The sequence below is a fragment of the Polypterus senegalus genome, chromosome 15 (assembly GCF_016835505.1).
Source record: "Polypterus senegalus isolate Bchr_013 chromosome 15, ASM1683550v1, whole genome shotgun sequence".
In the NCBI taxonomy this organism is placed as follows: Eukaryota; Metazoa; Chordata; class Cladistia; order Polypteriformes; family Polypteridae; genus Polypterus; species Polypterus senegalus.
The window spans coordinates 111,831,859-111,854,743 of record NC_053168.1 but is presented as its reverse complement, the minus strand read 5'-3'; the positions used below and the strand labels follow the sequence as shown (position 1 = coordinate 111,854,743).

The following is a 22,885-nucleotide window of genomic DNA, read 5'->3' as shown; positions in this document are numbered from 1 at the left end:
TGTCGGTGGGCGATTACCGGGGAGCACCTGGAGCACATCCGGGTGTGAATAAAAGGGGCCGCCTCCCTTCATTCGAGGCTGGAGTCGGGTGGAAGCAGGACGAAGCAGAGGAGAGTGTGGAGGCGGCCCGAAGAAAGGCGTTGTGTGGCCAAGACTTTGGGGGGTTTGTGTGCACCTTTGGTGTAGATAGAATAGTTGTAAATAAACGTGTGGTGATGACTTTACAACATGTCTGCCTGTCTGTGTCCGGGCCATGTCTACTATATATATATATATATTTCAGATCCTTCTAAGATGAAGCCTTTTAAAATCCTTCTTCAAGGTCAAATTCCATGCATGTACGACTTTGAAAACATTCCATGGTCTGAAAATTAATGCACAAAAGCAAGTATTGCTTATGATAACCAGCTGACATGACATCAACACGAGTTATGACTATGACATCCTGCATATCGAGACTCAAAGTATACTTGCAATTTGGGTACTTTTCTAGAAGAGGCCCTGCTAATTTCCGCATGACACCTCATCACATTTCATACTGTCATGGTATTATCATGAATTATGAATTGCACTTTTTTAATAGATTATATATTTTGATAAAGTCTGTGTATTATCTTGCAAAAAATGAGCTGAATACTGAAATGAGAAAATCCGGTGTATATTAACATTATTTTTATTACAGTCCACACATACTGGTAACAGCATTTCACGTAACTGGCCCCACATGGGGTTGGTGAGCCCTAGGCCTCACACATCCCTAAGACCGCCCCGATATCGAGATCAAGAGCGCCTATAAAAACGGCAGCATACACTCTCACACAGGCTTTTCAAACTAGTGCAGCAAAAGGCAAGCAAATCTTCTAAGGATAGCAAGCCCCCTCAAACAGCAGGGAATCCAGTCATTGCTGTACTCTGTCACTGTGTGCCCTGTTGCTATACTATAATACTCCAAAAATACAAAGCATCCCATTTCCACTTCAGTGGAAATGAATGTAAATTATGACATAACTAGCAAAATACCCGCGCTTCGCAGCGGAGAAGTAGTGTGTTAAAGAAGCAATGAAAAAGAAAAGGAAACATTTTGAAAATAACGTAACCTGATTGTCAATGTAATTGTTTTGTCACTGTTGTGAGTGATGAGTGTTGTTGTCATATATATATATATATATATATATATATATATATATATATATATATATATATTTATATATATATTTACACACATAAACATATATATATATATATACATATCTATATATATACACATATATACATACATATATATCTACATATATACACACACAGCTATTTCGTATCAGTGCAATACGCTGTTTGTTAAAACGGTTGACTCCGCTCTTACGTGCAATAACAAATCAAATCATTCAGTTGTCTTTGCTCATATGTCATTTTAGAGCTGGACGCCTGGCATCTTTTTTTGGCCACAAGTTCGTTTATGTTTGGTGTGAGGTTCTGTGTTGTGGAGATTCTCAGGATGGACTGCAGGTGCTCATCAGTGAGGCGACTCCTGTGTGCTGTTTTGTTAGTCTTTATCACTGAGAAGAGCTTCTCACACAGATATGTGCTACCAAACATACACAAGGTTCGAGCCGCATGTAGACGGACTTTTTTTGTTCTTCAAAGTCACCAAAGCACCGTGCAAACTCAGTGCGCAATAACTCTAGCTTCGCAATAACTTGCAGCATCATAAGGTAGACTTGATTAACGCTGTAAGTGTTCGGCAAGGCAGCTGAAGCGCTGCATTATGGGATTGTAGTTTATTGTGTTACCAGCGCTTCATATACCCGGCCATTAATAACAATAATACAGTATATAAAATGATCTCGGGCGGATATAATTACACGGGCGGATGTGGCCCGCGCCCTTGAGTTTGACACATATGGACTAAATAGAACTTGAAAAGATATATTTTTTCAAATGTGATCGCGCAATTCAGATAGAGTTGACGCACTACAGCCTGCATGCCTCAATAAGTCATCCTCCCTCGCTCTTACTTTTTTACCGTTCATCTAATGAATACACTGAGTATGGCTTTACCAAAACAATCATTGATGGCGAATAAAGTATCCATTATTCGAGTATGTAGATCGGGATATACTGTATATATATATATACATATATATATATACCCGCGTATCGCAGCGGAGAAGTAGTGTGTTAAAAAAGCTAGAAAAAGAAAAGGGAACATTTTAAAAATAACGTAACATGACTGTCAATATACAGTATTTGTTTTGTGAGTGTTACTGAGTGTTGCTGTCATCAAGGATTTGATTATCATTATTTCTTTCAATCAGGTTCGTATTTGTAGGATGTGTTGTGTTCATGTTACATTCCGTGTTTGTCAATCGTTGTAAAGATGACAGGTTTCTTTCATCGATTCGTTTCTTACTGCATCAATAAACAGCTCGTCTTCTTCTTTATCTGAGACCTGACACACTGCATGCACGGGTTTTTTTTACACTGTCTTCCTTTAGCGGGACATTGACTTTTTCCAACGTGTGCTTTGTTTCCGCAGTAGCTGGATTTATGAATATGCTTGTATGTATCAGGCGCTTCATATTTTTGCTGCCTTTTCAATTGTGTAATTCGGTTTTGTTCAGCGCTCTTTGGAACTGTTGCTTTTTATCTGTGCACTGCGTCAGTTCACGTGAGCCACTCGGTGTACATGCATCGAAGGTTCCCAGCTGTGCTGGTGCCATCTCGTGCTATGTCCATGGCTGTATTTAATGTTACCTTAGTCCTGGCACTTAAAACTTTCTCTTGCAGTTTCGCTGAGTTTGTGTCAAACACCACCCTGACCATCTCATCTTCCTCTGCATAAGCACAGTCCTTAACCCGTGAATATTTACCCGTGGCAGTTTGCTATTGGATTGCCGCTGACGGACGGCCTTATATGGGCAGGCACTAAATTACAAACGCCAGCGGCAGCCTGTCTATGAACTTAATTTAAAGTGTAGGTTTACATCGTGCTTTGTTTCCGAGTAGCAGAACTCATGAATATGGTTGTATATGTCACTCGCTCGCTTCTTATTGTTTCGCTGCCTTCTCAATTATATAATGCATGTTTTTTTCAGTGCTTTTTTGAGGTCTTCCTGGTTTTCTATGTACTGCGTGATTACGTGGGAGGCGTGATGATGTCACACGAAACTCCGCCCCCACGGCGTTGAAGCTCATCTCCATTACAGTAAATGGAGAAAAACTGCTTCCAGTTATGACCATTACGCGTAGAATTTCGATATAAAACCTGCCCAACTTTTGTAAGGAAGCTGTAAGGAATGAACCTGCCAAATTTCAGCCTTCCACCCACACGGGAAGTTGGAGAATTAGTGATGAGTGAGTGAGTGAGTGAGTGAGGGCTTTGCCTTTTATTAGTATAGATAAAGGCTAATTTCTGTCATGTTAAATATTGTAATTAAATTGCACATTAATTACTTCAAAACTACAATTATGCAAGGTCTTCGGATTTTGTGAGACGATTTCGCTGTGAATCTTGCAGTACGGGGGTGAAAAGATCAAAATCACGTGAATTAAACACAGTCGAAGTGAAGTATTCTATCGATCAAAGAGGCTCTATGGCTACGAAGGACAGGAATTGTGGGAAATTGAGGTACGAAGCCCTGCCTATTGACCTGCACTATTTGCATGCTGAGAACTTGAAAATGAAAATGCAAGGTGGAAATGCTTTTCAATTTTCATTTTTGCAGCTTCATTGTGGTTCAGGAGGAAAATGAAATGTCAAATGGGGTTATTTAATTTTCATTTTCATTTTTGCGTGTAAACTTTGAAAATTAAATTGCAAAAGGGGTAATTTCATTTTCATTTCCATTTTTACTGCATTTTTGTATGTAGTGTAGTACAGGGCCTGAATGCCCCATGCAGCAAACCAATCCCTTGCCTAGTACCCAGTCCAATACACACACAAGAAGCCACATGACCTTAAAACTGGATTTAGTGGGTTAGAAAATGGGTGGATATCTTATGTCATCAAACCAAATCCTGTTTATACAATGGAATAGAATGTTTAGAAAGAGCTAGGAAAACATTAAATGTAGTATTTAAATGTTGTAGCGCTCAGGAAGGGGTCTAGACCTGTGGGATACTCTTCCTGGAGTACCAGTCCTGCCACCAATCCCCAAGTTCTTCCAGCAAGTTGGAGGACCTGCTTGCAGGGCTGGATGCAGATTAACGTCATACCCAGGATGAAGCAATTGCAGGTTAAGGGTCTTTCTCAAGGGGAACAAAAAAAAAAATTACCATAATAAAGTAATGTAAATTCAATGATTAAATTAAAGATTTATAAGTAAATGCTAGTTTTGAGTGTTCAGTTTCTTTGATGCAATATACAGCTCAATTTTGTTTTCAGAATGTATTTCTTGAATACCTTTATCTCAGAGTCAATGAAATTCAGCCCATATTTAAACAAGAGCAGCATTCTTTTGCCAACAGTTTTTTTCTTTCTAAGTGATGGAACATGCTCCTCCACCTATGCCCCCATGCACCAACTTCTTATAGTATTTTTTCTTTTATGCGGAGTTGTTTGTTTTAAGAAATCCTAGGGGGCTTCGCCCCCTGCTTTCTTTGCTCGCCAATCCTTGTGTTTGTTTTTCCGGATACATACTTTTAAGATTTTTTTTTCTTTGAATTGTTGCTATTTCATTAGTTTCACTTTTATTTCAGTACTTCTGTAAAAACAATATTTGGAATCTTTGGAGTCCCAATATGCTTAATCTTTTTAATGAGGTCAGTGAGACATGTGTTTAATGAATTAATTCAGGATAGGTTTCTGTGTTTGGAATTTCAGCACAGACATAACGATCTACATCATCAGCAGTTAATCATTTTTTTTTTATTTTTTTTTTTATAAAGTAACCAATAAATACATGTGTGGTAAACTCCGTTTTTGAAATTCTCAAGATTCTTTATTTGTCACATGCATAGTTATACAGGACAAACCACAGTGAGATGCACCCTGATCCGCTTATCAAAAACAGTGCAAAGTTAGAAGAATATCAGTTAGATTAATAAAAAGTCATATATTGAAAGATAACAGTATAGTAGAAGAGTAAGTAAAATTATGTGAATAAAGTAGAATTAAGTGTTAAGGTGCAATAGTGCAGTGATTATTGTGCAAAACCAAAGTTAGACAGGTGCATTGTTAAATGAGGCAGTTTCTTTGTTTGCACTACCGAGATCATTAATTTTTTTTTTTTTTACTTTCTAATTTTCCTACTTTCATATCCTTTAACTTTTTCCACATGTGTATCACGCCTTTTTTTTTTGAGCCATTCGATTTCCACTGCTTTCATAATTTCTAACCTGCTCTGCATGTGTATAGCGCCAATGTTTGTGTACGTCTTTATGAAGTTCTACTTTGTCTTTTATTCTCTGTCTTTTAATTCTGAACCGGATTGGATGTGCTTTTTTATCAATTCCACTTGTACCGGGCTGATAATTACTTTCCTTATTTTCTGAATTTGCACCCAGATTATTCTTTTTCTTTTTTATCCAAGTGCTAAGTATTGTCCAACCTCTTTTGGTCCTGCTTCTATTTAGAGACTACACACGGCCAATTCAGGAAATCAGTCCTGCCCTATTTCTTCAAAAGCCTCAAAATTCAACCTGGCATCATTGAACAGAGTTACTCTTGACACCTCAACTCTCTTTAATGTTTCCATTTTGCACTTTTGTGTCTTACAGAGCCATCACAATATATATAGTCACCCACAGGAGCATGCTGTGAGCCTTATGGGGTCCAAAATGTTGGAGGAACACCAGGTATTAACCATTTTCTTTGTTCAAAGTCATGACAACCAGGAATACATTAACTTCCATGAATCTCCTTCCTGTACCCCTGTAACTCTGTGTGATTTGGTCCTCAAACAGTATAGCCGATGTGATTCTCCAATACGGCATCAGTATAAACCACTGAGCGTATGAGGGGCACTGTTGTAGCCTAAGCACAAGCTCACTGACTTTCCTAATTTTTTTGTGTAATATTATTACCATTGCCCTAAAACAGCATTTTGGACCTCCAACTCTTCTCACATCTTTTGTGCTGTATTTACAATATATACAGTAGCTGCATCTTCATTTACATATACCAAACACTGTATACAGTGAACGCTTGGGCAGACATATCTTCACTATAGTTTATGTTGACAAATATGTTAACTTTGAAAGTGCTATGTGAACATTTTTAAAGTCATTTCAGCATCCACCTATGAATAATTTACATTCATATTAACATTTCACAATATTGACAAATTAATTAATCAGATACTTTTGGAATGTTTTATAAATCCCTTCTTTCACAGCAAGTAAACTGTGAAGCAAACTGAAAAATGTTGATGTTGGCCAGTTTTTATGAAGCATTATTTCTAAGTTAAAATCTTTCCAAGTTGCTTAAAAGGCACATATTAATTGTGTTCATATTTTTACATGTGGATGACTGACATGTGCTCAGTTCCCACCTGCGGCCTTGTGCTTTACAGTGGATTGGCCGTAGCATGGTACAGTTATAAAAGTGCTTCCACCTTAAAGATCGAGAGCCCTGGGTTTGAAGTCTTGCCTAGGCACTGTATGCATGAACGTTTCATCCTCTGTTCTCGTGGATTTTTCTCTGTGTATTCGGCTTTTCCTTCAAAGTCCCAAAGATGTGTGAAATAAGTTAATTGGCAGGATGAAATCTGGCCCCAGAACAGTGAGTGTTCCCAGTTAAGGACTGGCATCATCTCAAAGGCTGCTTGCTTAACTGAAGCTGATGTTGCTGGGATGGACTTCAGCTCACTTAACCTTCAACTGGAATAACAGGTTATATGATGAATGGAAGTACAGTACAAGATATTATTTACATGGGGTCCCTCAGCAAGTTAGTAATTAGGCTTATTAAAACCATTTGCCACTGAGGACCACATTGCTACTCTCAAAATACAAATGCATAAGGTGTTTTTTATGAATATGTGTGGTAGTAGTACTTTCTAACACTAAAATCAAAGACTGAGTCAGTATTTGAATTTCTCATTCCTGGGTGGTAGAAAAAGTAATCGGTGATCATTTTTATTTGATTTTGGCTTTTTTTTTTTAAGAAAACAAGAAAGCACAGAAATCTTTATTTTCAAAACTAGTTAAAAAATTGTGTGAAGACCAATACTCATACTCAACAGTAGTTACTTTTTCAAAATGCATAAAGCATTAAAATATTATAACATTTTCAAACCCATGCTCCGAAATGTCAAAACATTAAAATAACTCTGCCATTCAGCTCAACAAACCCATCCATCCTCTTTGGCTAGACCGTCCACAATAACATCAAAGTCAAGTTTGAAGGTCACTAAAATCCCACACTCCAATATACTACTTCTTTTCACTGGGGATGTTAGAACCTGGCTCATTCTGTGTGTCATCATCATTATAATAATAAAACTATGAATTCCTGTCACTTCTAGTGTCACAGTCATGCCTACCTCAACATGTAAACAGAGCTGGGTAACAGTCTGATGTATCTGTACCTTTGCCGTAAGCAGCAGGGCCAGTAACAACGTTCCCATGACAAGGAGGAAGATGATAAAGATACTGATCAGTTTGTCTACTGACTTCTCCAACCAGCAGATAATCTGTAAAGACATACATACTCTTAGGGAGAGTTGGAGACAATGAGGCAATTGTTATTTTATTTAGTTAGGTCTTTTTATGTTTTAAACACTGTACATTATTTTCACATCAAACAGTGTATTATGGATGAAGTCGTACTTTACATTGTACTATAAGCATGTTGTGGCATTTGAACAAACAATGCATTCATAGAAGATTGTGAAGCTCAAGTGACTGACACCTGGAAATGGAGGAAACAGATTAACTGCATTCACTTAATGACAGTTTATTTTCTATTTAGCCTTTCACTTTAGGCACCGTCACAAATCACTGTTCTCTTAAACACCAATTACCATTTTGTCCTGTGTTAATTTCTTACACCTGATGCTCCCTGGCCATTTTAAATTAATTAATCGTACACACCAGTGCCTGTATGTTGTCATATCTTTACTGGATATTGTGGCAAGCGGCTGGGGGTGGTACCCAGCCGGGACACCCAGAAGGACCGGAGGAGGGCTTACACCTCCTCCAGACCAATAGGGGGCGACCGCCCTGATGGCTTTGGGGACCACGGGAACACAGCATAGAAGCTCGACCCTATAGGGGCCTGTGGTCACCGCCAGGGGGTGCCCCGATGGATGTGGAGCCCTGCCCTCAGCACTTCTGCCACACCCGAAAGTGCTGGGGAGAAGAAGACCAGGGACACCCGAAAGTGCTGAGGGAAGAAGACCAGGAACACCCAGAGTGCTTCCGGGTGCACAGCCGGCACTTCCGCCACACCTGGGAGGGCCGGTGGAAGGTGATCGGGAGGCACCCAGAGCATGTCCAGGTGTGTATAAAAGGGGCTGCCTCCCTCCATTCGATGGCTGGAAGAGGATGGAGCTCGAAGGAGAGGAGTGGAGGCGGCGAAGAGAGGCATTGTTGAGGGCCTGGACTGAGGGTGATTTGGTGCAGGGGCACTGGGTTGTGTGCGTAAATAAACGTGTGTGGGTTTAAATCAACAATGTCTACCTGTCTGTGTCCGGGCTGTTCCTCACGATATATTACTGAAATATTCAAAGTCAAAAAATGAGAAAAGCAATAGTGAACCTTTTGATTTAGAAACTAATGCAACTCCAAACAGGAGCAGTGACCTCAGCCAAAAGCTTTACTTAAATGCTGATCAGACTTAGTTTATAGGAGTTATGCCAGCCCATTCCTCTTTACAGAACTGTTGCCATTTATTTATATTTCTGATATGACTTGTATCAGATCATGACATAACATATCAATAGGACTTTAAATTGGCTATTTACAAAAGCTTTTTTCACACAAGTGTAAATTTAAAAAAATGTAATTTGCAGGTTAGACTAAAAACCACGAAGTACCACAACACAAGAAGTTCAAGGTAATCATACCTTCTGTGATGGTAGGCCGGTCAAGGTGTTATGCCAGCAGTAGAAATACGGAAACAATGGAATTGTACATGTAAAGTGCCTTGTAATAGTGTTTATTAATGTCACAAGGTTGCTGGCTCAGTATCCACTACTGATTATAAATCTATACAACATGATTCAAAGAAGAACAACCCACCCTTTCATATTCACACTGTAGCAGTGCGGAAAAAGTGCAATAATTGTGAATTACAAGATTCTCTAAATATGTGTCAGAAAAAGAAATGAAAAGCGAACTTACCTTGGTGTCTGCTTTTATGAGAAAGTACCAAAGGCCTTTAATGGGTCCAGGGACCAACCCATCCTGCCGTTCCTTTACAAACTCCTGCATATCTGCCCATAGGGAAACCAGGCTGCTTTTAGTGAAGCTTGATAGCCCCAAGTGGAGAAACAGTTTCTTGAGACTCCAGACTGCCATAAAAGCAAAGATACAAACGGACTAACAAGGACAGTACATGGAGAATGACATTCTAAAATTTGCAACTAGAATTTAGTAAACAGAAGTGAGCTATCCCAAAATGACATTGATGTTAATAAATTCTTTTTAAATGTGTAAGCCTCTGTCTCTGCTAATGACAATTTGTTATTTTCTGAAAATTTCAATTATGAAATTGCTTTGTTTTTTTATCTCTGACTACCTGTTTGATTGTAGAAAATAAGTTATTTATTACTGTAAACAGTATATAGTACAGGGCTGTGATTTCATATATCAACTTAGAGATAGTTATCCATCCATTATCCAACCCGCTACATCCTAACTGCAGGCTTATTCATTTCAAAAATTCTGGTTTGAATTTTATGAATATCATTACATCAACAAAAAGCCCATTGATGGGCTGGTCTTACGTAAAATCTACTGTTTATTAGCCATTTATGTTAACTTAAGGGAGAAGGGTACCAAACTGCAACAGAGTTCTGCAGAGGACTATTTGAGAAATGAAGGGTTCTTTTTCTTCATTGGACAAAAACCTTTACATAACAATGGAAGCTATCCAACCAAAAATCCTAACAGGCTACCTTGTGCGAATAAGGCCAAGCAAAGCAGCTTATGAATTAACACAAAGCTCCAAAGATTTGAAACTTTCAATTGAGTTTCAAAAATTCTTTTACCCCAGCTCTCTATATATACTATATACTGTAAGAACAGCTCCCAAGCTTTAAGTGTTTGTGAATAAACAAATTCATAGCAGCAGCATCTAGAAGAGTAGCTTGTTGCCCTCTCCTGGATTTGATAGTCCAGACCATCATATCTTCTCTAATATGAATCGCATTCTTAATCATCAGTTTTGGTGGCTACTGTATCAACAAGTAAAAATTAATTGCACCCTGGATGTGATCTGCTCAGGTCGTACCCTAGGGAATACTCCTTTCATGGTCTTAAACCCACCAACTTGTGCAGCATCTCTTAGCAATTTTTCTGCATTCATGTCAGTAAATGGGGGAGTCATCCCTTTCTGACTTCATCTTTCTCACTCTGTTTAATATATATATATAAAAATATATAAATATATATTTTTTCTTGACTGAAACACGGAGCAGAGATTTGGAATGGAACAAAAATGGTAAACTCTAAATAAGTGAAAAATAACTTAATCATCTTTATTTGCTTTAGAACAGGCTGCAGGAGAGAGAACGTAAGTGTACTATTCACAAAGTGAATGCATTAGTCTTGATGGTGTTCTAGAGACATGTCTACTAACAACACGGCAGTCTATGCTGTCCACTAGTAAAACACTGCGCTGAGTATAGATTCATTTGTGGCTCCCAATATCCATCTCCAGGTTGTCCTTAGTGTTAACCTCTTAGAGAAAACAAAGCTCTGGATGTCCAGTATCTTAAAAGTCAAAGCACAGTGTACAAGGTCAGCTGCGGAGTAAAGGACATTAACAGCAATCCTAATATTCCTGCCAATAAGGCTTTCCTTAAAATGTTGTGGTGCAGCCACAGTTATTGTGTTTCAGCCTGGAGTTTCAAATTTCTCATCTATGTCTGTTTAGTTCATTTTTTATATTGACATTATTGGTTATTTAGTTTCTTTAGGTCTACATGTCTTTTTCCATGTGCTGTGTGTTTTGTGAATGGTCGACCTGCCCATCACCGTCAAGCGATTGCCCTCAGCCCCATAAAAGCTGAGGAAAATGTGCTTGGACAATGAATATAAAACATAATCAATAAAACAAATAATAAACAAAAGTAACATTAACATAAATCAAAGACTCAGTAATGAACAAAAAAGAACGAAACAAGAATTTGAACCCCAGGCAGGGGAGGAAACCTGGCTGAAATACAACAGTTGGATTTCTACTGTTTGCACTATTTTTTTTCGCCTCTTCTTTTGATTTTTGTATTGAACTGTGTTTGCTATGGGACTTTCTATTTTAGGCAACTCCAGCTTTGTTTTTTGTGCTTTTCAGAGCTTCATTGTTACAGAACATTTCTGTAAAAATAAATCTCATTTCTGTAAAAATAAATCTTTTTTATTATAAAGATTCTACGTTTGCCCTCTTATTGCTAGCTGGGGTTTGATGGCTTCCCCCACCTAGTGAGCCTTTTGAGTGATTTGAGACTTTTGTGCTTAGGAAGCCCAAACTCACAACAACAGTTATGAACACTGTAATCTGTTGCTCTGAGCAGTTACTTCTCAGAGTAAGAAAAAATAAAAAGTTTTTTAAAAAATAGCATGCAGTAGGACATTTTTCATGTATAGTATTTACAAAGTAAAAATATTCCAAATTTCTCCTTGGATTTTGTCAATTTTCTTTTGTCACACTTTGGAGTATTACTGTACAAGATTAACAGAAATAACCTCTCGCCTCTTCAAATATTGAATAAAGTCAGTTAGCAATTTTTAAGCATTGAATTAAAAACTGAATTATTATAATTTGATTTAATTGATAGAGGAGTAGTGGAGGATAAATTGCCTTCAAAAAAACCTATTCAACAATTTAAGAGAATGAAAACTGACAGCTGAGAAATGCAATTTTTGCTACATTGATATCACAGATCAAATAAATATTAGATTAATAAATTATTTGGATGTACAAATTATATGCATAAAAATCAAGGACAAGAAGGATAAGAAGTGTCATGTTCTCCTTGAGCAGTTAAATGTAAAGAAAATCAGTAAAACTGGTGGCATTCTTCAACATTTAGGTATCTATATGTGAATGGATTCCTGTCCGGGCATATTTCGTTCCTGCCTTTCACCTGGTGCTGCCAGGGAAGGCTCCCACTCCCACACGACTCCTGTGTTTTGTTGAGGTAGGGTCCTAGGGTGACCTTTTTATCCTTATGCTCTTTTTCATGATGACCTCAAAATGAAGCTTCAAATCCCATACTCTTACCACACTGTCAGGTACTGTAGCACTTCCCTGTTTCTTTCATTCTATACCTCCAAGCACCTATATACAAAACCTGAACAGGTTGGGCAGAAAAAGTTACATATTTATTTATGTTTAATAGATAACATTTCAAAAGTAATAAAAAATGTACAAATGTGAGTGTTGGCAGTAGTAGGCTACACGGTGGCTCACAGTCTTATTGATTATTTTCTGGTCTGGCATGGCTCTTGATTCAACATGACCTTTTTATGTAGCCACCGAGAGAGGTAGTCTTCTCCTCCATGGATGGAAAAAGGCAGTGAGAGACTGGGTTTCTTTGTTACCTGTGATTTTATCTTAGTCAAACTTCCTTGGTGTACTTCTAAGATAAATAGAATAAGCTGAATCGCTACTTCATACCAAACCTATTCAGCCACAACTCAGTTCTCTAGTCCAATCTCCATTCTAGCATAGAATTTCTACCTGGAGGGGACATCATAAATTTTCCCTATCCCTTCCTTCCTTTCTTTTAAAGTTTACATAATAAAGAGCATACTGGGAAATAGTGACCCTATCACAATAAAACACCCTATAATGGATTAAGTGAGCTCTAATTTAGTGTTGAGCAGTGAGGCTTTAAGATGGCAGAGAGCCGGAATCAGTTCACCATAAGTATTTAAAATAAGATTTAAGTTGAGTGGATCACTGAATATTATATACCAACAGCACAATCTGTTCTACATTACCAGCAACAGGGACTGGGAGCAACTGTAGCAACCACAAATTCAGCCACATCTGCACTGTGATGATGGCCCAAACCAGAACCACAAAATAGATGTCACTTGTGCTCTTCTTCTGCAGAGATAAATAAAACTCAGGTTGTGACCGGCTGCTGGAGGATGACAGTGAAGATGAAGCTAGGCTTGAGGGGTAAGTTCTGGGAGAACCTGGAAAGCAAAAGAAAGTGTGTTTCAGATGGGGCTGCTCCAACTGATAAAACACTTATCTAAATCAGCTATTTCTCACTAAAAAAAGACTTGACTGGGGATTGGTAAATTGACCACAAAAACTGATCTTTTCTGAGCTTTACAGTAATTTAGTTGCAGTGCTAATTGACACAAGTATTACAGTAGCTGAGCCAGCACAACTCTTTGTTTCAGTGTAATCAAAGAGCAGCAAATTGAGACTTGTTTTACAAGAGAGCTTAGCCTTTACGTTAAAAGAAGTGGAACAATAAACTGAGAAAAAGGAATTGGAGGAGTCGTCCTGTGCAATTAGACAAACAGCACGACAAGCTAGTTTAATGAATTCAGACCTTTTTATTTTGTTCTTTAAAAGAAAAAGAACACCATTTGAGATTGGACAGAGACCTTTTTTTAGTTTACATATTTAACTGGAAAAAAGAAAATGTAAAGCAGAATTTGAAAGTGCAACTTAGTAAACAATATTCTTGTTAACTTAACAGCAAAATAAGGGTTTTACTTATAAACATATTGAGCATGTTAGTCTTGTGTCATCTTAGTGAACAACTTATGAACATTTGATACATTTGCAGCTTTTTAAAAGATTTGTACTTTATTATTTGTTGCTGTGTGTCGTACAGCAGAAGTTTTGTTAAAAAACAAGTTCTACATAATTAAAAATAATAATCCATATTTATAATGACATCTCACATTTAAGTAGTATTTAATTGCCAATATCAATTAATTGATTGTGTGAGAGTGTGTATATATGTATACAGACAGGGGGTGCTATCGCTCCCTTGAACCCTTGTCCAAGACCCCACACACCAGGTAAAAGTCCAAATATAATTTATTTTTGAACTGCACAGTGCACAAAGCACCCTCCTCTCCACAACACTCATACAACAAACCAATAATCACAATAATAAACTCTCCACCACTCCCAGACGCGTTGCCACCCTTCCACTTAGCTCAGCTCAACGTCTGGGCTTTCCCACAATCCTTTTATAGTCCCTGACCTGGAAGTGTTTCCCATCCTTCAGTCCATGATTCCTTATCACTTCCGGGTCAGATAAAAAGTCCTTTTCTTCGCCACGGAAGTACGTCATCTCTCCTGTCGCTGTGACGAAGACGCACTTCCGGGTTATAGGGCACAAACGACTCTCTGGGCCTCCCTGCAGCGTCCTCTGTTGGCCTGTGGTGTATCCAGCAGGTTTGTAGGGGAAAACTCTATAGTCCATGATTCCCTGCTGGTATCTGGGGCACCTTCATACTGCAGGGAGAGCCCTATCTGGCGGCCTGAGGGTATTGGCCGGGATAAGAAGCCGGACGTAGACCACAATATTATAATATATATATATATATATTTATATTGTGAAGGACAGCCGGGTCCCATGCCCGGCAGGGACGCCCCTGTTGCTTATGTTCCGGGGGAGTTGCCATGGACAGTATATATATATATATATATATATATATATAAAGTTACAGAAATGATGTAAACTACTTTATTTAATTAAGCCTTGTTTTAGATGGGTGCATTACAGAAAAAAAAAATATAAACCGTATGACAGTTTGTAATTATGTGAAGCATTATGAATACATATTTTTGTACATGTTTTATTAGTTAAAGTATGTATTTTAAGGAAATGTTATTTATTTTAGTATTTTTCTAATCATGATTATGAGGCTTATGAGTAATAAGCCTACAGAATTACATTTTGTAAACAAAAAAATGAACAGTTGAAACCTGTAGTGTACAGTTTAATTATAAAAATACACTTTCATATAGGACATAAGGTTTCTGTGCATCTGGTTATGTTATGCAGGAGCTTAATGTAAAAAGTTTTTTAAAGGGATAAAGGAAAAAAAATCTGAATTCGTGTCAGAATTGTCCAATCAAGTAACATGGAATCGGTGATTGGTATTGGATTTGAAAAACCTGATCAGAGCATTCCTAGTTTTAAACCATGTTGTCCACACAGAGTACATCTAACAGGAAACTGATGTCAACTAAGGTGAAGTCAGCATGTCAAGTTCTTCAAACGGATTCTTTATATAAAGACTTGTGTAACCAAGTATATCAGGCTCCATCAGGTACTAATCAGTCCTACTTTCATATGAAGAATTGAATCAAGCACTCCATTAGCAATGTACAGTGCAAGAGTATTCAGAATCAGGACAAAATGACATTCTAAAAGTCCATGTAGAAATATCCTGTTATCAAATAAGAATGAACTGCATATTCACTCAAGTCAACTAACAGAAAGCGCTGACAGCATCAGTATAACTGCAGATATAAAATTTAAGAAAGAAATGGAGCAAAGCTTTGGATGGAATTGCAGTATTGTAAGTGATGAATCTTCCTAGACAGAGAACACCAATTCACCATTTTGGATCGTTCGACTGCAGGAGATCAAAATGTTAAACATGATTCATGGGTACTGGATAAAATTATTCACACAGAATTGGGGGTGTGTGATCTGACAATTTTAGATTGTGATAGATCTTAAACACGTCCACAATCTAATTTTCAAAGCGAAACATACAGATTGTGATCTTTTATATTCTTCTAATACTCAATACTAACGGATCCACGCCAAGTCCACAAATCAACAGAAAGATTTCCTGTTGTGATTGGCCAAATTATATGACATGTCCTCATCACGGCTTTCTTGTATGAAGAAGTTGAAAACAGTTCATAGCGCGCAAGCAGCATGGCAGATGATGAGCTTGTGCCAAAGAAGGACTCAACATCAGTAGTGTGGCAGTGGTTCGGCTATGCACCGTCAGATACTGCACAAAGCAAAGTTATGCAAGTATGTAAAATTTGTCAGACAACGGTCGGCACTCTGGGAGGCAATACGACAAATCTATTTAATCATCTTAAACTGAGACACCCAAAGGAACATGCCAAGACTGTTTCAGTCCGGCAGTACAACCCCATTCATCTGTATCTCATGTGGCAGCGAAGCATAAATAGTTGTCGTTGACCAAAGCATTAGAGAAGTTGAAAAAAATATGATAAAAGCAGCAAACGATGGAAAGAGGTGACTGAGGTGGTCACATTCTACCTAGTTAAGGATATGGTACCATTCAAAGCTGTAGACAACGTGAGTTTTAAGAAACTGATGTACACTTTAGATGCACAATATGATCTTCCAAGTCACAAATATTTTTCTGTTACAGCCATTCCGCATATGTATAGCAATTGCTGTCAGAGGGTTGCGAAGCAATTAAAGAACAGCAATTTTGCAACAACGAGTGACTTATGGTCCAGTCAAATATCCGTGCCATACCTGAGCCTGACCATCCATTTTGTTGATGATTGGAAGCTAAAAAGTGCACGTCTTCAAACTAATTACTTCCCTGAAGACCACACTGGGGAGCTAATTGCTCAAGACCTGAAGGAAGCACTAAAGTCTTGGAGTCTAAGTGAAGAGTAAATAGCACACACTAGGGCCAATTTAGAATCGCCAGTCCACCTAACCTGCATGTCTTTGGACAGTGGGAGGAAACCCACGCAGACAAGGGGAGAACATGCAAACCACCCGCAGAGAGGACCTGGGACGCGAACCCAGGTCTCCTTACTGTGAGGCAGCAGTTCTACCACTGTGCCACCTTGCCGCCCTATATCTATATAGTTAGACCTTTTTTCTGCCTCATAAGACCATTTTCATTATTTCAAATGACAAAATGATTTAATTATCGCAAAATATTGATTCAATTGTTCAAATGATACAACAGGTCTGTTTATTTTTTTAATAAATTCAGTTGATCTAAACTTAAATTAACTACCTGTGTATGTTTTACACCTTTCATAGAAAAAAATTACAATGGATACACAAATTCAACGTGCAACATCACTGTGCAAAATGTTGTTAGTGCTTTTTCCTTTCGTTGGAAAGAGCAGAGAGCGCTACCGAAAACACAAGTAGAGCTGTATCTGCCTCAGCAGAAGCTAATAACAGAGTCTCCGACACGATGGGGGTCCAGACTCAAGATGATTGAAAGAATCCTTGAACAAGAAGCAGCCATTACACAGGTTTTAAAAGCAGACAGAAAAACAAGGCACCTTGTGCCAACTTGGCTAGATATTGACATTTTGGAGTCAGTGAAGAAGGCCCCGAGTCCCCTCAGTGATTTCACAGATGCACTGTCAGGTGAGAACTATGTTAGTGTGTCTTACTTTAATACAGTCTTGCATCTTCTGAAAATGAATATTTTGAGTGTGAATCTTGAGGATACTGACTTATAGATGATAAAGGAAACCATCACACAGTATCTCAGTGAAAAATATGGCGACCCAACAACAGATGACGTCCTAGACATGGTGTCTATTCTTCTTGACCCAAGGTTTAAACTTAACTACTTAGATGAAGAAAAAAAAGAAGAAAATTTTAGGTAGCCTTCTCAAAGTAACCATTTCCTCAACCACTGGCCTAACTGCTCCACATTTGACAAACTTAATTGAGATAGAACTGGCATCATACCTCTCAATACCTGAGGCTGACAGTGAGTTGGATCCCTTGGACTGGTGGAGAGAGCATCAGGGAAACTTTTCCATGGGTTGGATGCCTGGCAAAAAAAGTATCATTGTATCCCAGCAGCCAGTGCACCATCAGAAAGAGTGATTAGCACAGGTGGCAATAATGCCGCAAGTCAAAGGGCTGCTCTGAAACCCAAAAAGTGGATCAATTGATTTTCCTTGCCAAAAACCTGTGAATGGGTGAGGAGAAAATCATTACATCCAATTTTTTGATTTTTTCGAAAGATCACCCACCCCTACGCAGAATCATAATTCTTAATTTAGGTAAGAAATGTGCATTTTCGTCTGGACTAAAAACTATAAATGGAACTCGAACCTCCAAAACTAAAACTGCAAACTGTAAATTAGGGACCTGTGATTTGATTTACACATTTCAGTGGCATTTCTGCCATTAAGATATAAGCAGTCCTGGCAGTAAGAGATTGCAGTAAATGGCCTGTTTTGATGTTAAAGAAACTACAGACTAATTTGACTATTTGAATTATTTGGAAACTAATTATAACTGTCCATCCAGCTATCCACTGATTGATCTATCATCTTGTGATTCCATTTAATTCAATTTCATACCTTTGGTTGTGCCAGAGCCTACCACAGCATCATCGAAGCAAAAGGTTGGACAATTTCTGCATGCCTACCCATTTAAGGACAAAATTAAAAATTATTAGGTTTGAAAAAATAATAATATTAAATATGTAACAGTTTAAAGGAAATATTATCAAGTTTTAAATATTTTTGTTATTTGCTTTGTTTTTGTGGTGCCATAGCTGAATTTTCCTGTATGTGCGTAAAGACTTCTGTGACGTTAAAATTAACTTTGCATGTCTCATTGGTCACTAGCAAGTTCCTGCACAATTCACATAACAAAAAATCAATTAAACAATGGGATGAAGGTGCCTGGACTGTCTCAATTGACATCAGATCATTGCGATACCCACTTGTATCATCATCATTTGATCAAATGCTTCCATATAGATTTAAATATTAAGTAAACGAAGAGCCTCGTAACCACCCACTACCCAGGAAAATCTATTAACTTTAAGCTGCCTAAGCCCAAACAGCAACACCTCAACTATAGAATCACTTTGCGATTTGAGAGAGAAAAAATAAAGAAATGGACAAACCACAATATCATGGAAACAACATTCTTACTACACACACACTAGATGACTCAAATATAAGAGGAATAACTACCACATAACTAGTGTTTGCTAAACAGAGCCGGTAAACAAATGAAAAACAATTTTCTGGACATATATAAGTTTGAGCACCAGGACTCTATGCTTTTTTGAAACAAAGGAATCAGTTAATTCAAAAATATTCTTGGGCTAGGACGTTGTTAAACATATCATTTAAATTGAATTTAACCAAAATGAGCAGGTTTTATAGTTTTATGTATCACAGCTGACTTGTATTTCTTGGTTGTCACATTAACAAGTAGAATTTATGTCCCTATAAACAGAATTTTTTAGAGGAGTAACAGAACAATTAATCTTCAAGTTCTGATGTTCTTATTACAAGCATGGAGAAAAAGCTAACAAAACTCCACAGACAGATAAAAGGAAAAAAGACTAGCATAAGGTAAACGTGGTCACAGACAGCCGGGGTCCTTGTCTTCATGGAGAGGGCGGGGGAGCAAGCGTGGGCAGAACAGCACCTCCCCCAGGATGTTAGATGGCAGCCCCCATGGGTTGCGGTGATGCCTCGGATTTCTGCAGGGCTTCAGGGTATTTGGGAGTTGGGAGTTATCTACAGCCCTGTTGGGATCCGGGGGTGCCGTCAGGGTTTGCTGCAACAGCTGCGGAGCCCTCTTGGCCAGTTTTTCCACAACACCTAGAATTGCTGCCGGAAATAGAAGTAGGTCAACAAGCACCTGGAGCACTTCCGGTGGCATTATAAAAGGAGCCAGCAGTCACCACTCCGGGAGCCAGAGTTGGGAGGAGGGAGATGAAGTTTGCCGGGAGGAGTGGAGGAGGACTTTTGTTTGCTCATGGGAAAGGTTAAGATGTTCTCCACGAGCAGAAACAAAAATAAAAACAGCTTGTGTTTTAATAAATGTGCCTCCTGCGTCTGTCTGTGTTGGGTATGGCACCATTGTCACAACATCTAAAAGGGACAAAATTCAGCGAGCATTAGTCTCTATACAGAAGTGGAAGGTCATGTCAATATCCATCCATCCATCCATCCATTATCCAACCCGCTATATCCTAACTATAGAGTCACGGGGGTGTGCTGGAGCCAATCCCAGCCAACACAGGGTGCAAGGCAGGACATGTCAATGTCTTTCTTGATAATTCAGAAATGCCACAATTTAGGCTAAATGGAAATTTTACCAAGTGTTACTTAAATTCCGGACAAAGTAAGAAAGCAGGTTATTGAGCAGACGTTTACAAAAAGGGTGTCTCCTAAAGCTGATCGGTAGCTATATTTAATGAAGCAAAAAATCTCAGTACTGTATTCTAACTCATACCCTACAACAGGTGTCAATCCGAAGAAAATGAAGACCCTTTAGAATATGCACTTTAAAGACGAATCTGATTAATAAATAATGATGTCAAGATATCGACTAAAGGTCTCATAAAACAAATTGAGAAAGTGCTCACTATAATTATATCACACAACTAAGCGGGATTCAATAAAAGCAGGCAAATATCGTCAAATGTTCAGCTCCTATTGAGTGCACTGTGTGCTCTCTCAGAAACTCAGCTTCCAGAAGCTTTAGTGTCTCTAGATGTACAAAAATCTTTTGAAGAAGTAAAATAGGGATCTCTTTACTAGTTTGCACAAATTTGGGCTTGGTTCAGATACCGTAGCCTGGATTAAATTACTTTACTCAAGACCAGAAGCCTCTGTATAGGTAAATAATATAAATTCACATTTCAACTTAGAACCTGATAAACCAGTCAACTATCTCGAATGCAGATTGCAACGGATACTGAATGTCTATGGCAAAACTCAAAAGTTTCTATTAAATTACTTTCGCAAGATGTCTGGATTTTAAATTGATCTGGAAAAAACTATGTTTTTTCATAAACTCATTTGCACATAAATAAGATGGTAGAAAGGTTTCTGTTGACAACTTCAGAACAGTTCAAGTATTTCAGAGTTACTTGACAATTATAAAGAGGGTTAAAGATATTTTTAAATTCAATTTTGGCAGTCTGATGGAAAGCACTAAACTAGGCATCAACAGATGGTCTACTCTCACCTCTTCTTAGTAGCCAGAGTTAATATAGATACAATCAATATCCACCCAAAGATATATTCCCGTTTTAGTGTATTCCTGTCTTTATTAATAAGTCATTTTTTTTAATTCTTGATTCTGTTATCCACTCATTTACTATATAGTAAAAAGGTAATATTACATAATTCAAGCACAGTATGGCATGTTATTACTGGACTTCCATCTACACCACTGGGTTGCAAATATTCATAACTTGAGACAATGGAAAGAGGAGCACAGTACTTAATATGTACTGGCCAGGTTGTGTGCTCTGGTCATTAATAATTTTCACCAGTATACTAGTAATCAGATTGTTCTTCAATCAGGCAGAACATGAAACCAATGTAGAAAACACTTCAACAAAAAGACACTGCTTTCTGCTGCTCCATTAAATGATCATTTTGCATTCCAGCCTCCCCAACTATAAAGCATCTAAGGTTTGGAAAATGCTAGACATCTTAACCTTCAGAGAGCTTTATATTGATAATATGTGTATATATCTCGATTAGGTTTGTAGTATAAGGAATTCCTTCAAGACACTTATATTTTTATCTAAAAGTTAGGAACTTTTTAAAAAGAATTTCCCTAATACACCTCCCGTGCTCATATTTAAAAATATTTTCACTAATTAGGAGAAAAACGTTGCCAGCATGTCCAGTCTTTATCAAATATTGACACAGAGCTCACCTCTAAACCGCTTTTGGCAAATGTTGGGAAGGAAACCGCTCTATCAATATCTCAGGCAATGAGTGGAAGTCGGTAATTTGCAACATTCATTCTTCTTTAATTTGTGCAAAATATGCGGTCATCCAGCTAAATACGTCCACTGTGAATATCTTTCCAAACTAAAACAACTCTAAAATTTATCAAGGACTGAGCCCAATTTGTGACCAATGCACTGTAACTCCAGCCTCACTCAGGCATATGTTTTGAGACTGTTAAAACATAATCATTTTTTCCCAGAATGGCTTTTTCTTTTATATTAGGTTAGGATGTGCAACCATTGCAAATCATTTTATAGAAGACTTTGAAGTTATTTCAGACAATCTTTGATTATCTAGTGATGAACTGACCATAATGTCCTACACTACATTGTTTGCATGTGGACTACTTCTCTTTAGCTGCAAGAATCCTAATGTTTTCTCCATACCTCAGTGGAAAAATGTTTTTTATGTTATCTACAACTAGAAAAGAAAAAAAAATCACATTTTCTGTATATGTAACTGTGCAGAGCAAGATTTCAGTAATGCTATTTTAAATTAACTTTGCTAAGGTCCTGCTTGTGTAACTGCTAACCCTCCAGCGGTTTAATTAATAAGCGGCTATATAACACAGTGTGCTGACCTCTTCTCTTTTTTCCTCACATTTTATTTCTAAGTTGCTTTCTGTTCTGGGTGATTTGATTACATATTTTAATTGTTTTAGTGATATATGGGATCAGTTATAGTTCTGATTGAATGAGGTTTTTTTGGATATTTGAAAATGACATTATTTAACTTCTTATGTAATGCATTTATCTGGAACAACTAAAGATAAAAAAAAAAGTATAATTTAATAGAAGCATTGCTTTTACACAAAATGAATCTTATAAACCTTTACAAAAAGATTTGTTGCTTCAATTACAATAGGCTGATTGAACTAAAGAGATCATGTTGGTAAGCTATATGTATATCTTCCTAATACAATTTATATAATTTTGTTGGATGTCATTAAAACTTGGTTCATTTATATTTAAGCAAACAGTGGCATAGGATCACTATTCACACTGGAATTGCATTGCCCTGCCCTTTTGAAGT

General features: G+C 37.8%; 1 protein-coding gene across 1 annotated transcript in view; it reads right to left on the bottom strand.

Moving 5' to 3' along the window:
* LOC120515518 (transmembrane protein 245-like) overlaps positions 1–22,885 on the bottom strand; it is an 87,158-nt gene that overhangs the window by 48,657 nt on the left and 15,616 nt on the right. The window contains 4 exon segments of the mRNA XM_039736578.1: positions 7,527–7,631; positions 8,698–8,721; positions 9,283–9,452; positions 13,108–13,308. Coding sequence (XP_039592512.1) covers positions 7,527–7,631; positions 8,698–8,721; positions 9,283–9,452; positions 13,108–13,308 — 500 coding nt within the window.